The sequence below is a fragment of the Gopherus flavomarginatus genome, chromosome 8 (genome assembly GCF_025201925.1).
Source record: "Gopherus flavomarginatus isolate rGopFla2 chromosome 8, rGopFla2.mat.asm, whole genome shotgun sequence".
NCBI lineage: Eukaryota > Metazoa > Chordata > Testudines > Testudinidae > Gopherus > Gopherus flavomarginatus.
The window spans coordinates 31,126,923-31,143,236 of record NC_066624.1 but is presented as its reverse complement, the minus strand read 5'-3'; the positions used below and the strand labels follow the sequence as shown (position 1 = coordinate 31,143,236).

Genomic DNA, 16,314 nt, shown 5'->3' with positions numbered 1-16,314 from the left:
CAATAAAAGAATAAGCTATTGGTCATGCAAGATGTGGAGTGAGAGGGAGTTGTCTATTTTTATATATATCACATGCACTTCAGTTTATTTATTTGATATTATCCTGCTTGACTGCAAAGAGGTGAATCAAAGGAGGCTTTTTGGAGACAGGAGAGGAGAGAAATAGGAAACAAAACAATGGCAAAGAGAAAGTACCATCTGAGAAAATAACTTGGGGACCCTTAAAGAAACAATGGAGGTAGTTAGTAATAGGGGAATACTCCCTTACCCTCTGCCTCACTCCAGTGATGTTTATTCTTCACAGGGCCAAGTATCTAAGTAGATTCTGAAACCTTAAAGATGCTGGCACAGGTAAGAAGAGGGATTGATTCGGTTGTCAGAAGCTGCCTGAGATGGAGATGCTGATGCAGACTCATGGAAGGAGGGAAATAATGCAGCAAGGCAGTCTGCTTCTCCCAGCTGACATGGAAGTAACTGGACTGAATTGAACTTACCACCCAGAGGTCCAGTCTCAGAGGGGTTGAACAATGTTGTTCCACCTTTCAGAGAGATGAATGAAGCCAGAACCTTCATCTTAGGAGTGCACTCAAAGGACACAAAAGGGTCTAAATTACAGCTTACCCTGTAACTCTGACATATTCTCATTTTTCCTCACAACAAGAGCTAGCAAGGGTTGTTGAGGTTATTTTTATTGGGTCATCATATTTGGTAAATAGCATACTTCACAAATATATTTTCCAGTATTGGGTATGTATCTAAGCACTAATGTAAAATGGATGAGGTGAAAAATGTTTGCACGCTAGATAGTGTTCACCTTTCTTTACAGAATTAGAGAATAGATTATGAATTACCTGTATAGGCATAGTGCACCAAAGCTTTCAGTGCATCTGGGTCCACTCCTTCCATTTTGATCTCCTCTTCTTTTGCTTCACGCACATCATTAGTAAACATTGCAGCAAAATAATCAGATACGGCACTAAGAACCAATCTTGAAATAGAAACATTTTAGAGGGATCTAAATGAGTTCATAATCTCAATGGGAAGTAAAAACTCAGCCCATTATTATACAATTAATTTGTGTGTGTAGGAGAAACATATCTTCTGCCTGAGACTGTATCCTTACAGTGGTTAGCAGTGAAGTTAAATGGGTAATTCCGGTAAGTAATCTAATTTTCTTTCAAAGGGTGTGTTTGTGCTATTTGCTTCACTCATCCCCTCTAAAGTTTGACTATAGCAAAACAGAGAAACTGGTTCATACTTGAATTTCTTTCTATTTACAATAATGAATTTAAAGCTGTGATCATATCATTTAACTGTCTTCAGCTGATGGGCTAATTATTGTAACCATTCATTCATAACTAATCAGGGACAAGGTGAGAACTCACATTATCTGAGCTCTAGGAACTGTCAGGCTATAAAGGCTTGTAAACAATAAGGAAAATTCCACCTGTGAGCTGGAATCTTGTAATTTCCAGCAATGAGAAGAACATCACACAGCTGCTTCTGCTGGAGATAGTTCTCCATCTTGCGGAATGTCTGCTCTGCATGATTTGTGGATTGGAAGTATTCATCTGAGCCATTGGTGTTCATTCCAGTGGGTGAATAGCTAGTTATTGATAATCTGTTAAAGAAAGAGAAAATGCAGTTACTGTAGCATTATCAAACTTGAGAATGCTTTTCACTTCAGTTTTAATTGAGCTGTGGAAATTGCAGTATAACCGGAAGTCTTTAAATATATTGATCTAGTGAGAGTGGACTTCATGTGTCTTTTCCATTTGTTTCTTTTAATTATACTTCAGACTTTTTGTAAACTATTTCAAAACTTATTGTTTAAAACTCTTATTTTCTAAGAGAGAAAAACAAAATAAAAAGAAAGATCATATCTGGCAAATATAAATAATTTTAAGGATATATTACACTATTTTAGTGAGTTCTATGAAGTCCTGTAGAGGATTCTAGATTTGAGTAAAAAAGATTATGAATCAAGAGTGGGTGGTGCAGTTTTTTTCCTCCAGATACTACTTCCTTCTCATTTACTGAGCTGATTTTATTAAATCATACAGCAAATATAATTTGGGTATTTCCAATTATTGTAAATTGTTTTTACTTAGCAGACGTGTGCTTCAGGCAACTGTCATAAGTATGTCTACCAATTTATTAATATGAATGCAAACTGATAGTTAAAAAACTTGATTTTAGAATTACTTCCTCTGGGCCTGATCCTGCAAAGACAACTAAGTCCAGCAATCTCTACCAAGAGCAGTTCCATGGGCATCAATTAGAGAACTATTCAGGCTAGTAAAGGTTTGCATGGGTAGACCCTATGAAGATAGAAGTGTCATGGTCTAAAAGGTTCATGGCAAATGCAAAACTTCAATACAAAAATAACAGATTACATTACACTCCTAAAAAAAACATCAGAAAGACACTGGTTTTTGACCATCAAACATTCACTGATAAATCGTATTAATTAATCAGCAAGAACATGAGTGTCAATAAATGAAATGTGAAAAGTCTCAATGAGTTCATGATTGGACCTCTCTTCTTCTTGCTGAATACCATATTACCCCATGCATGATTTTTTATTTATTTTTTTAACAAGTAGATACCCAATCTGCTGGTTATTCCTATGGATTTTAACAGTCTGATATGCATATTATTTTCCCCAGCTCTTTTAATCATCTCTCTAAATGATCTCTTGTTTTTATTTTTTTGTAAGCTTTTAATAGATATATACACTTTCCTAATTCCTCTTGAGTTAAGATGAATCATTTATTTGACTGTTTATCGTGTTGATGAAATCTAGTTTGCTATATATTTTTTTCCTTCTGACAAATCATCTTCACAGTTATATTTGGATTTACAGTGGGCCTGAAGATGTCAAGAAGCAGCAGCATGCATTGTGCATGTGAAAACTCAAGTGAAAGAAATAAGCAGTTTTCATGATATTAACGTCTTTCAGCAACATGTTCTGGTATTGTAGAATCAAAACTTCCATTTTAAAGAAATTTCTCACTTTTACTGTTTTTGAAGGTAGTCTTCATAATATAACACTTTGGTCCTGTAGAGTTGCTGCCATTGTGTGTGCGCATTAGGCCAGGTCTGCAGTAGAAGAGGTCTCCTAATATAAATGCACATTATGCAGGCAAGAGTTCTGTTGCTGATATAGCATCTACCAGTTCTCTGAGTGAAACTAGCTACACTGACAAAAGCATTTTAATGTTAGTATAACTGCGTCTATACTAGTGATTTTGCCTCTACAGACGGTTGTTCAAAAATTACACACCTCACCGACTTTACTATGCCAGCAAAGTTTTCTAGTGTAGATCTCATAGACTCATAGACTTTAAGGTCAGAAGGGACCATTATGATCATCTAGTGTGACTCCCTGCACAATGCAGGCCACAGAATCTCACCCACCCACTCCTGTAGCAAACCCTTAGCCTATGTCTGAGTTATTGAAGTCCTCAAATTGTAATTTGAACACCTCAAGCTGCAGAGAATCCTCCAGCAAGTGACCCGTGCCCCATGCTGCAGAGGAAGGCGAAAAACCTCCAGGGCCTCTGCCAATCTGCCCTGGAGGAAAGTTCCTTCCCAACCCCAAATATGGCGATCAGTTAAACCCTGAGCATGTGGGCAAGACTCACCAGCCAGCACCCAGGAAAGAATTCTCTGTAATAACTCAGATCGCACCCCATCTAACATCCCATCACAGTCCACTGGGCATACTTACCTGCTGATAATCAAATATCAATTGCCAAATGAATTGCCAAAATTAAGCTATCCCATCATACCATCCCCTCCATAAACTTATCAAGCTTAGTCTTAAAGCCAGATATGTCTTTTGCCCCCGCTACTCCCCTTGGAAGGCTGTTCCAGAATTTCACTCCTCTAATGGTTAGAAACCTTCGTCTAATTTCAAGTCTAAACTTCCTAGTGTCCAGTTTATATCCATTTGTTCTTGTGTCCACATTGGTACTAAGCTTAAATAATTCCTCTCCCTCCCTAATATTTATCCCTCTGATATATTTATAAAGAGCAATCATATCCCCCACTCAGCCTTCTTTTGGTTACTAAGCTGTGTTCGTATTTTGGCACTATCTCCACATTGTGTAAAACCTATTTACTTAGGGCAAGTCTACACTTAAAACGCTGCAGCAGCTGCTCCACTGTAGTGCTTTAATGAAGATGCTCTAAGCCAGTGGGAGAGAGGTCTCTGGTGATCCTACTTAATCCACGTCCCCGAGAGTCAGTTGCTAAGTCAGTGAGAGAAGCTCTCCCACAGTATAACTGTCACTCAGGGGTATGGATTTTTCACACCCCTAAGCAACCATTGTTATACCGACATAGGTCTGTAGTGTAAACCAGACATTTGAGAAAGTGTAACTTCAAAGTCTACCTGAGACCATTTATTTTGCATCTAATTCAACTTCTATTAAAGTGAATGGCGGGCATTCCATTGACTTAAAAGAGAGCAGAACCGTCAACAACAACAAAATAAAGATTCTACTGGAATGCGGCAGCATTTTCACATGTCCTTTAGCTCTCCCTCCGCCCCCCCAACAGAATGAGCTCTTTTCTTATTCTTTAATGTGAGGTTTCCTTTTCACATTAAATAGTTTGGAATGGAATTTAGATTTTCCCTGCCCATTCATCCTTGGAATTTCTTCATTTTATTTCTCATTATTTCCCTCTTCATAACAACTGCAAGTATTCAGTTTGTCTTGTACAGGAGAACTATATACTGTGTGTCTGATTCTGCTCGTTAACCACACAGAATGTGCAATCCATTATTACATAGAAGAAATAATAAGTTGAGTTAATAAGAAATTCCAGAAGCTTTCACGTAGTTCTTGTTGCTAAGAAACGTCTTCTGTTATGCATGTGTTCATAATATCTGTATCCTTCACAGTCTAGCTGTCTAGATTGCAGACCAATTTTTGTGACTCCAAAGGTGAAAACAGAATAATATTATCATACTCATACTATTTAGATTGAATATATTTTTGTAGATGTTTGGGGATTATGGGAGTATTGGTTGTTTCTGGTTAAGGAATTGAATATATTCCTTATTTATTCCAGTCAAGGTTTTTCTGTAGGTTTTTCATTTTTTTACACAAAGGCAAACTGCAGGTGCTGTACGTAAATTTAACTTGATACATAAAGTGAAACTGAATAAAAATTAAGCTGGTTTACCATGAACTAGTAACAAGTAAAATTCTAGCAAAATGACAACAAGACAAATAATGACTCACAATCTGACCAACTAAAGGCCAACTAAAGGCCTCTACTTGATGCCAATCAAATAACAGAATCACAAAAATATAGGGCTGGAAGGGACCTCAAGGAAGGTTGAAGGAATTGGGTTTGTTTAGTTTGGAAAAGAGAAGACTGAGAGGGGACATGATAGCAGTTTTCAGGTATCTAAAAGGGTGTCATCAGGAGGAGGGAGAAAACTTGTTCACCTTATCCTCCAATGATAGAACAAGAAGCAATGGGCTTAAACTGCAGCAAGGGAGATTTAGGTTGGACATTAGGAAAAAGTTCCTAACTGTCAGGGTGGTTGGACACTGGAATAGATTGCCTAGGGATGTTGTGGAATCTCCATCTCTGGAGATATTTAAGAGTAGGTTAGATAAATGTCTATTAGGGATGGTCTAGACATTATTTGGTCCTGCCATGAGGGCAGGGGACTGGACTCAAGGACCTCTCGATGTCCCTTCCAGTCCTAGAGTCTATGAGTCTATGAATCTAGTCCAGTCTCCTGTGCTGAGACAGCACCAACTATACCTAGACCATTCCTGGTAAGTAACTTCCAATAACTGGGACTCCACAACCTCCATTGGAAGCCAATTTCAGTATTTGACTGTCCTTAAAGTTAGAATGTTTTCCCCCAGAATATTTAGCCTAAATCATTCTTGCTACATGTTAAGCTGATTACTTCTTGACCTATACTTGTAGGACATGGAGAAAAATCTTTTCCCCAGTCATTACCCATTTTGTACTTGTGCATTTGATTTTGTTATTCCTAAGTATAGCACTTTGCACTTGTCTTTATTAAATAAATTTCATCTTCTTGATTACAGACCAATCCTTCAATTTGTCAAGGCCATTTTGCATTCTAATCCTGTTCTCCAAATTGCTTGCAACCCTTCCAGCTTGGTGTCATCTGCAAATTTTATTAAGTATAGTATCCACTGCATTATCCAAGTCACTAATGAAAATATTGAATAGTACCAGACCCAAGACAGAGGCCTGAGGGACCCTAAACAATTTGTTTGACAGCAAACCATTGATAATTAACTACTCTTTTAGTACTGTCTTTCATACCTTTTACTCCCACCTTATAGTAATGTCTAGGGATTATGCCCTACATGGTGCTCTCTACAACCAAGCAGTGCATCCCATGTCTACAGTGTAGTGTCCCACTCCCTCCCTATTGCTAGAGCCTCTTTCCACCTCCGTGAAAGACTCCAGAAATAGAGAGAAGCTCTGGCAGCTCCCCGGTGCTGGAATCTTCCCGCCCTGCCTCCCCCTTGCCAGAGCCTTTCACTACTGTGTGTAGGTACCCACTGCATTGTGGATAACGTTTTTTCTTTTCACTGCAGCATGTAGCTACAAGTAGCCTACACACCACCACCAGTGTAAATAAGGCTTGGGTTCTTCTCCTCTCATCTGGCAGAAAGAATCAAAAATTTTATTCTGATTCGCTCTGATTAGGGGGAAATATTTCTGACTTAATTTGCCATTATAGGCACAAGTGTTCCAAGTGAAAAGCACCAAAGTATTATGTGCCCAAAGGAGGGGGATAGCAAGGAGGCACCCTCAAACGTTGAGTTTGCACCCTCAAATGCTTAGCCTCTGAGTACCTACCCGACACTAATTTTGAAATAAAATTTAAAATAAATATTTCCTCTTTTTCTCCTAAAATGTGCAGAAGTCATGATAAAAATGCATAGAAGTGCTATATTTGGTAGTTTTTATCATTTTTAAAAATGTATTAATTATAGTTTCCCTGTCCTTCAGAGATCTGTACAGACTTGGACACAGTACAATAAAATCACACATCAGAGAGGGAATCTGACACAGACAATAGGGTAATGCTTGTGCCTCACTGACAAGCAGAGAAAAAATCCAATGGAGAAGCTGCAGACAGAGTTGGCTGGCTGTTACACAAATTAAGTCTATGATGAAGTGGCTCCAGTCTTATTCCCTCTTCCCTTCTCCCCCGCCCCCAATACAAAACCATATTCCTGTATGCCTTTACACTTTTCCATTACTCTGACCACTATTACTAAATAGCACTTCTGCTATTACTAAAGAACACTTCTGCTTTAACTAGAAGTAGTGATTCAAATGCCTTAATTGGTATTTAAGTTAAGTGTGATAAGTTCTTTTTTTAAACCCTTGTGTCTTTAATGTTTTAGCACCTGAGAATGCACATACAGTGATATTTCTCCACCGAATAAATTTCTACTAAAGCATTCCATTAACTTTTATGCTGACAGAATAGTAATACTGCTGAAGGAATTTGGAAGTGTTTTCCATTTAGCCACTTGTTATATCCTTTTACCTAAACAATAATCTGCTATTCTGTCAAATAGCTTTGTGAGCACAAAGATTTGTAAAGCATTACAGTGTTATCTTTCCTACCATCTCTGAAGCTACAGTGAGCTCTCAGGAATTCATAATGTGTGTGGTTTCTGGCTAAAGGAAAAATTAGCTAGTAGTGTTATATGTATGTTTGTATTCTATAATATAAATGAAATCAGTAGGCCTAGTACATTTTAGATTAAGATGATATAGATCACAAATATCGTGGGTCTGTAGTGTAATTAGTTTAGTTAGAAAATGCATCCTACCTTTAGAAGTAGCACACCATAAATAAGTTGGAAAGTTTTGTAAATGTTTTGAAGTGGCACAATTCATGGAGGATGAAAATCTTCATTGTACGTTAGCCCATTGTGTTGATGATCTTGAAATGCACACTTAAAAGTGCAAAATATAAGTAAGGAGGAAGGTTACTGGGGTTTGAGAGGGTGGTTGCTGTTATGTGTGTTCTCTTAGGAAAATACAGAGGAGCTTTTTTATTTTTCCTTTACCCTTTTTAAAGTTGGTATGGAAAGTACGCCTTTCTTTTTGATGTCTCATGCGCTCAACCCAGCTCTACACTACAAAGTTTTGTCGGGATAGTGATATTGGTCAGAATGTGTGTGAAAAAGGTACACTCTTTGCCGATATAGCTATACTGGCAAATCACCTGTAAGAGTGCTGCTGTCAACATAGTTAATATGGGCCATAGTTAATATGGGTCCTTCCATTGTCATAAGCTGCATCTGCATTATGGGCACTGCTAGTATAGTTAGTGCTATAGTTATACCAGCAAAGCATTTGTAGTGTAGACATGCCCTCATTGTATGCCATTCGCTATACATTTCTGGATTTATATCATTTCATGATTTGTTGGGATTTTCTTTGCCAAATTTTACTCTGATTTTCTCAAATAATCTATTTTTACAGACATACTAGTTACATTAGATGACAGTGATTGAAGACAAGTGAAATTTCTAGATATGGTTATAAAAATATTTTAATTGACACACAAAGACAGAAATGGAGAAAGGTAGACAGGAGGAAAACAACATCAAAATTATTTGAATTTGCCCCACCCCTGATTATGTGGTATTATTTTGTAATCATATAGTAGGAAGCTAAATGTTGCATAATTTCACATATGGTTGGTTTTAGAATTGGATGCTATAAAATGTTTTTGTTTCATGCAGTCATCCATGACAATTTGCTTTTGTAAATTGGTATGCCACCTACTTCATGTGCCTTTCTCTCATTTTGCATTCTCATTCACCTGTGTAGTTAGAATACAAGAAAAATTGTCTACTTATGTTTCCAAGAAAATATTCAGCAAATATATTCTTGTGCATGAATGTCTACTTATCATTTTACTTGGTGATTTTGTGAATGTATACACATGGAGGTGTTTCCAGCAGACAATGTAGACTGCAGAGCTACGTAAGTGCTTTAAAAACCCACATTGAAAAATCCAGTTTCTGAAGAGTTTAGTGGCTAAGCTGCCTAATCTCTTCAAGACTAGAGCTTCTCTGGATCTGCACTTAAACCACACCTTGTTAAAAACACACTGGGACTGAGGAAAAACCCCAGAGAAAATCGAGAAATGCTTCCAAAGAAAGATTTCACATCACTGTGAATTGCATACAATTTACCACTTAATTAGGCCCCATCTCACAAAAAGCTTCTTTACAAAAATTATATTTTCACACAGTAGAAGCTGTACATTTTTGACACTCCATAATATGTGCAAAAAAAGGCCACACTGCAACTTGGTTGGGTTTTTTTTTCTTAGTTGTTTTTTGTTTTCTTTTGGTGTTTTGTTTTGTTCATTATGGAATAATTTGGACCTCCTGGAATCTTGCTTAGACCATTAAGACCAACCATTTCAAAAGTGGCCAATGATTGTTTCTACCCTGTGGTACAGTTTGACTGGTGCAGAGTGGCCTGTGGATAAAAGCACAACCATTACTCCTTGTGCTGCGATCCCTTTCGGTTCCCTCAAACTACTGTAACAAGATGCCGGTAGTCAACAGTGAGATGCAAGACTGCCAAGTAACTGTATTAAACATAGTTATAGCAAAACAATATTATAATTAGAGCTAGTCAAAAATTTTCAGAATGCTAATGAATAATGTAGGCAAATGCAAACAAAACATTTTTTCACAACTGTTTTCACATTTTAGACCAGCTGTACTAATGCAAAATTGTATTCTTACTAAGTGTTAGAGAATTCAATGAGTTCCAGTCTTGTGTCCGCTAACATGCTACTCATTACATAACAATCACACTGATGCTTTTTTCTCTGACTTTTCAGAATAAGGCATAAATTATATACTGTTTTTGTGATTTGTTAAACCCGCTCCAAAATGAGTCGCTCTCCTCCTAAGGTAACAAATCACAATGGAGGAGGGGAAAATGAGGGAGTTACACAAGTATCCCGCTTTAGTAATCAAAAGACAGGTAATTCAAAATGGAGGAGTGATTCGTCCAATGTTTGAAGAAACTACAAACTGTTGAATGTGAGCTATTGGGGCAGGGACCATGTCATCTTTGTATTTATTCAGCACCCAGTAAGCTATGGGCTGGACTCTGCCACCTTTATTCATGTTAATTAGTATTTTATTCCTTGAGGAATCCCATTGAAACGAGTAAAGTACAACACATCATGAAGAAGCGTGGCAGAATCTGGCCATAGGGGTGCTAGCGGCAACAAAAAAATGATAGCTATGTTGATGGCCCAGTGTGACATGTGCAGATTCAGGAAAATAGAATTCTCCTACTCAGTTCAATCACAATGAATGATTACCTCATCAAATGTGCTGTCACAGACTTACCCCCATAGTCCCACTGAGAGATTCTGATACACTGAGATAAAATATTTAATATCTCTATCTCTTTTCCCATAAAATGTTTGTAATAAACAAAAGGAGAAATAAAACATTCCAGCAGAATAACGCGAGAGTGACATTCAATGTCATGCTTAACAGAGATTAAAAAATGACTCACAGAAAAATATTCTGTCCTTTCCCATTCTTTTGTCCTTTAAACCAACCTATAGTACTAATCAGGGACATATTCAGCTTTCGTCTGTCTTTTTTATTCTGTTCCTAATTATGCTTTAGACTTGCTTTTCAATCATCTTTTCAGTACAGCACGTTAAACACATGTTGTTGCACTTTTGGATTTATTATTCACCAGTGATGTGGCATACACATGTCGTATTGCTAATGGCACGTAGAACTGGGTGTCCCTCTTCCATTGCTTGTGCCTCAAGCTTCAAATATCACATTCAACTTCACCTCCAAATTCTAACTTTAAACATCATTATAGCATGTACTCATCATTTATTCTCTTCTATGTATTTAGATTCACTAGATTAGCTTCTAGAAGAAATTGCACTTACAAAATTTAAATGACATTTATCACTAAAGAAAATCATTAGAAGAATGATTAATTAGAAAGCTAGTGTGCTTTAGAAAGGCATGCTGTGCATTTAGTTAACAAACAGCTGAGGAAATAATTGCTTTATGGGGGGGGAACATCTATAAGTTAGAAACCATCATTTTGTTGTCAAATACTTTTTTAATACAATGATCTTTTTTTATAATAATGATGCAGATTTTCACTGGTTGGCAATCAGTTCAGTGTCACTTGCATTTGTGTAATATTATAGGAAATTAAAGGAGGTAGTCTATGTGTATTAGTATTGTAGATGGTTTATTACCATCAGGATCAGCAGTTCTTCTTTCTACCACTGGAGGAATACCTCACCCTGTTTTTTTCGCCACTTCTCCCAATAAAAAAATCCCTCAAATAGGTAAACATTTCTGTTAGCAAATCAGCAGCTAATGTGTTGTTTAATGCAGTGAGCAAGTTAAATTGCTTTACCAGTGCATGTGACATAGTGAAATATGACCTGTAAAACACTTACAGATTGGATACAAGCATTAAATATTCCTTTTTACAACTAACATCGCTATATAAAAATTTAGGTAGCAATGGATTTAGATTGATGCTTGATGTGTCTTTCTACTGCAGATTATTTCAGTTTCTCTACATTTGTGTATCTAATTATCTCCCTGCAATGCTAACCACTGGACACAGTGTCACAGGAATGGTAACAAAACCCTGACCAAGGTCAGATGACTGGATTTAGGAAATAAAGGTCAATGCTCTAGCAGCCATCTTGTGTTTCAAATTTATTGTAATTTCCATTATAATTCTAGTTGAACCTTATGAGTTCAGTTTGGCAACTCCATCATGAACAGAGCCGTACAGATTTCATTTAGCTCTTGCAGTGCTGTAATTATTTTAAGTTTATGTCTAGGACAGTTTTATTCAGAAAACCATACCGGAGAAGCAGATTTTATCAATTAATAATTATATTATTTCATTAATTATTTGTATTACCACAACACCTAGGAGCCCTAATTATGAACCAAGTGTAAGGGACTGCATGGAAGAAAACACAAAGGTGCTTGTTTAAAAATTTTAAAAAGTGGATGGTGGAGGTTGGTATCATGGAACAATTGGGGGCAGGAGTCGATGTTTGGATAATGAATGAGAGATGATAGTTAAGATGGGGATAGTCCATGAAGGGCCTTAAAAGTGAAGACAAGCAGCTTATGTTTGATGTGATACAGAAAGGTAAGACAGCTGAGGGATACAAAGAGTAGAGTGACATGGTGTGATGGCCTCGGAGAGTAATCTTAGTAGCAGCATTCTGAGTGGATATTAGTGAGGCAAGATTACATTTGTCAAGAGAAGAGAAAAGGAGGTTGCAGTAACTGGTCTGATGAGCACCTAGATGAGATTTTTAGCTATGTGTATGTATAGAATCATAGGAACATAGGACTGGAAGGGACCTTGAAAGGTCATCTAGTCCAGTCCCCTGCACTCATGGCAGGACTAAGTATTATCTAAACCATCCCTGACAGGTGTTTATCTAACCTGGTCTTAAAAATCTCCAGTGATGGAGATTCCACAGCCTTCCTAAGCAATTTATTCCAATGCTTAATCACCTTGACAGTTAGGAAGTTTTTCCTGATGTCCAACCTAAACCTCCCTTGCTGCAATTTAAGCCCATAGCTTCTTGCCCTATCCTCAGAGGTTAAGAAGAACAATTTTTCTCCCTCCTCCTTGTAACAACCTTTTATGTATTTGGAAACTGTTACCATGTCCCCTCTCAGTCTTCCCTTTTCCAGAAAAAACAAACTCAATTTTTTCAATCTTCCCTTATAGGTCACGTTTTCTAGACTTTTAATCATTTTTGTTGCTCTTCTCTAGACTTTCTCAAATTTGTCTACATCTTTCCCGAAATGTGGCACCAGAACTGGACACAAGACTCCAGTTGAGGCCTAAAGAGTGCGGAGTATAGTGGAAGAATTACTTCTTGTGTCTTGCTTACAATGCTCCTGCTAATACATCCCTGTTGACTCATATTTAGTTTGTGTCCCCGATGGCCCCCAGATCCCTTTCTGCAGTACTCCTTCCTAGGCAGTCATTTCCCATTTTGTATGTGTGCAACTGATTGTTCCTTCCTAATTGGAGTACTTCACATTTGTCCTTATTTAATTTCATCCTTCTTACTTCAGACTATTTCTCCAGTTTGTCCAGATCATTTTGAATTATAATCCTATTCTCCAAAACACTTGCGCCCTCTCCCAGCTTGATATCGTCTGCAAATATTATAAGTGTACAAAAGGCCATATCATAAAGATGCTATGCAGAAAGAATCTGCAAGATTTAGACATAACCTGGGTGTGAGGACATAGAGAGGGATCTGAGTCTAAGATAACATGCAGGTTATGGGCTTAAGTGACAGGCAGGGTGGTGATTATGTCTTGAGCGATCAAGAATTGATGGAGAGTTTAGGGGGAAGGTTTAGATTTAGAATAGCAATTGATTAGAACTTGTTGAGCTTGAGCAGATGGCTATATATTCATGAGGAGGCATTAGAGACAGTCTGAGATTTTAATTTGGACAGAAAGAGACAGGTCAGGAATAGAAAGGCAGATCTGAGCCATCAGTATAAAGATATGGTTGAATTTGTGTTTGCAGATGAGATTACTCAGAGATAAAGTACAGGGGAAGAAGACATTAGGACCAAGGAGAGATCCCTGTGGAACCTCCACAGAAAGCTGTGTGAGGGAGAGGGAGGGGATGAAAAGCATCCGCCACAGAAAATTCTGAATGAGCAGAGGACAACTAGGAGAAGACAGAGTCATGGAAGCCAAGGGAAGAAAAGATTTCAAAAAGAGGAGCATGGGTGAGTCTCAAAGGCAGCTAACAGGTCAAGAAGGATGATGGAAAACCAGTTCTGAGATTTTGCTAGGAAGAGGCTTTTAGAGACTTTTTGGTGAGAATGGTTTCATCTAAATGCAATGGGGAGAAGCTGGTTTAGGAGGATCTAGTATGGAATTGGAGGAGAGCTCCAGACATCAATTGTAGACCGCTTATCCATTGAGCTTTAGATGTATGGGAGAAATGAGATGGGGCAGTATGTGGAGAAGCAAGTGGTGAGTTTTAAGATGGGAGAGAATAAAATTTGTTGATATCATGAAGGGAAGAGGCAGAGAAGAGTGAGAGGTTAAGGAGAAAAGTAAGGGAATTGAGCAGGTGAGCAGACATGGTAGGATCATGGGGACAAGTGAAGGAGTTAGAAGAGGAGAACAGATACAAAAATTTTGTCTCTCTGACAGTGAAAGGAGGAGGGAGAGTGTTATAGAGGGGAAAGCAAAGGCTGAGGCAAGAGGAAATTTGACAAAATGCTACATGACCTTTTTATTAGAAGAAATCAGGAAGATTCTGTGCATGCAGAAAACTGGTGGTAGGAATGCGGGAATGTTTGATGAGTCAGTCAAAGGTGGTGAAAAGGCAGCGGGGATTGTAGAGTGGAATTCAGTTAAGTTGAAGAAATAGAGTTGTTCAGATAGGAAGGCAGAACCAAAGGAGGAAAAAATGAATTTGTAGTGGAGAAAGTCATTCTGTCATGGAATTTCTGCCAGTTGTGTACTGCACAATGAAAGCAGAAGTGGATGTTGGGAGGTGATCCAGGGCTAGGAGTTGACGGAGATGAGCTTGCAATGGGGGAGAGGAGCGAAAAAGTTAAAATTGGAGGAGAGTGAAGCATGGAGAGAAACAGCCATATCAATAGAAGAAAGGAAAGAAAGGCCAGGAAGTGGCCAGGAAGGAGAGGGATGAATGTTGAATTAGTAACCAAACTATAAAAATTAAATTTGAGTTGGATATTTGTCTATATTTGAGGTGATTTCTCTTCTCTTATTTATTCTTATTGACAGAATACAAGTTTTCTTTGTTTGATTTAAATGTTTTATTTTTTCCTTTTCATTGGCAAACAGAATAATAAGGTTGATAATATGTTAGAAAACCTATTTACAAGAAAATTAAGATGGTCTCTTTGCATTAGTATTGTGGTGACATGCCTGCTGGTTATATAAAAGGCACATCTGTGCTCAGATATTTGGTACGTTATATCAAGTGCCTATTATACACAGAGGAGCTGGAGAGCAAATGTATAAATATATTGTTAGCAGAGGTTAGGGAAATTATACTGTGGAAAATCTTTGCAGTTTGCCATCTCATCTTGTCTGCACCTGTCAGCTGTACACACCAGCTGACCACTTCCCTTTTCTAACAGAGTAGATAAAGAGCATGACTATTAGAAGAGGTGTTTCTGTGCCCAATATAATAAGAGAAGCATGAATTAAATGTAATATGTTTAATATGGAAAATATTTAGGGTATGTTATTGATTGCCTGTTGTGATCAGGTCCAATCTATTATGAGGTGGAGTTTACTGTGCTAATTCTGCTTGCATCAGTGCCCTTTCACATCAGTTTAAACCAAGCCCTTGTTTATATTTATGAAGAAGCAACTTGAGAAAAATCAATGTGGAAACCTAAGTGCAGCAAATATTTAACAGAATAAAGTGGTTCCCCATGTACAGTACACTGAATACAACAAAGATCCAGGGACAAAAAATTTTCTTAATTACCCCCAAAAAACACCTTTATAACTTGACTTGTACCATAAAATCCATAAACATGCAGTCCTTAAGCATTTCATATTCTTTTCTGTTTGTTTTCTAATTAGATCACCAATAATGGTTTGATTGTCTGAACAAGCCCATTGGATGTAGGAAATACAGAATAAATATTTTAATTGGAAATTCATCTAACAGAAATCCTCCATGCAAGATACAGGAATGGCAGAGCTGATTTATCTACACTGATTACCTGTTGGCCTAATTATACTGGATTTTGTTATTATTTAGTCAACTACCTTATAATAATAATTTACTATTTGTGAACATAAGAGCATAAATTTAAAATTTGATTACAGTACACTGGACTCAGGAATGTGACTTATCAGTAGATATAATATATAATGAAATGGATCCAGCCACCTTAAAATCTCTGTGAGAAGACTATTGAGAATGATCATAATAAAAATCTCCCATTTCTAACACACTTCATTGTATCACTTTCTTTTGGCATCAGAAAGAGCCTGCTAGTGATGGTGGCATATATTTTTCTGGTGGTACACATTATTTACTATTTTAACTGATTTTATATTGAATTACTGTGCTGCAGTTAATTGAAGTACAGTAATTGCAACTATTAAAAGCCTCATGATTAAAAGAATGCTCTTCAGTAATTTGGTGATGCTCAGAAATTGGGTGTTACTGCTAAATAGTACAAACAAT

At 37.4% G+C, this 16,314-nt stretch overlaps 1 protein-coding gene across 2 annotated transcripts in view; it reads right to left on the bottom strand.

The window, feature by feature from the left end:
• The window catches only part of KLHL4 (kelch like family member 4), an 81,455-nt gene that overhangs the window by 28,463 nt on the left and 36,678 nt on the right, over positions 1 to 16,314 (bottom strand). For both annotated transcript variants that reach the window (XM_050965035.1, XM_050965036.1), the window contains 2 exons: positions 1,448 to 1,621; positions 852 to 988 (listed from right to left, as the gene is read on the bottom strand). In XM_050965035.1, the coding sequence (XP_050820992.1) occupies positions 852 to 988; positions 1,448 to 1,621 (311 nt within the window). The remainder of the gene's footprint in view (positions 1 to 851; positions 989 to 1,447; positions 1,622 to 16,314) is intronic.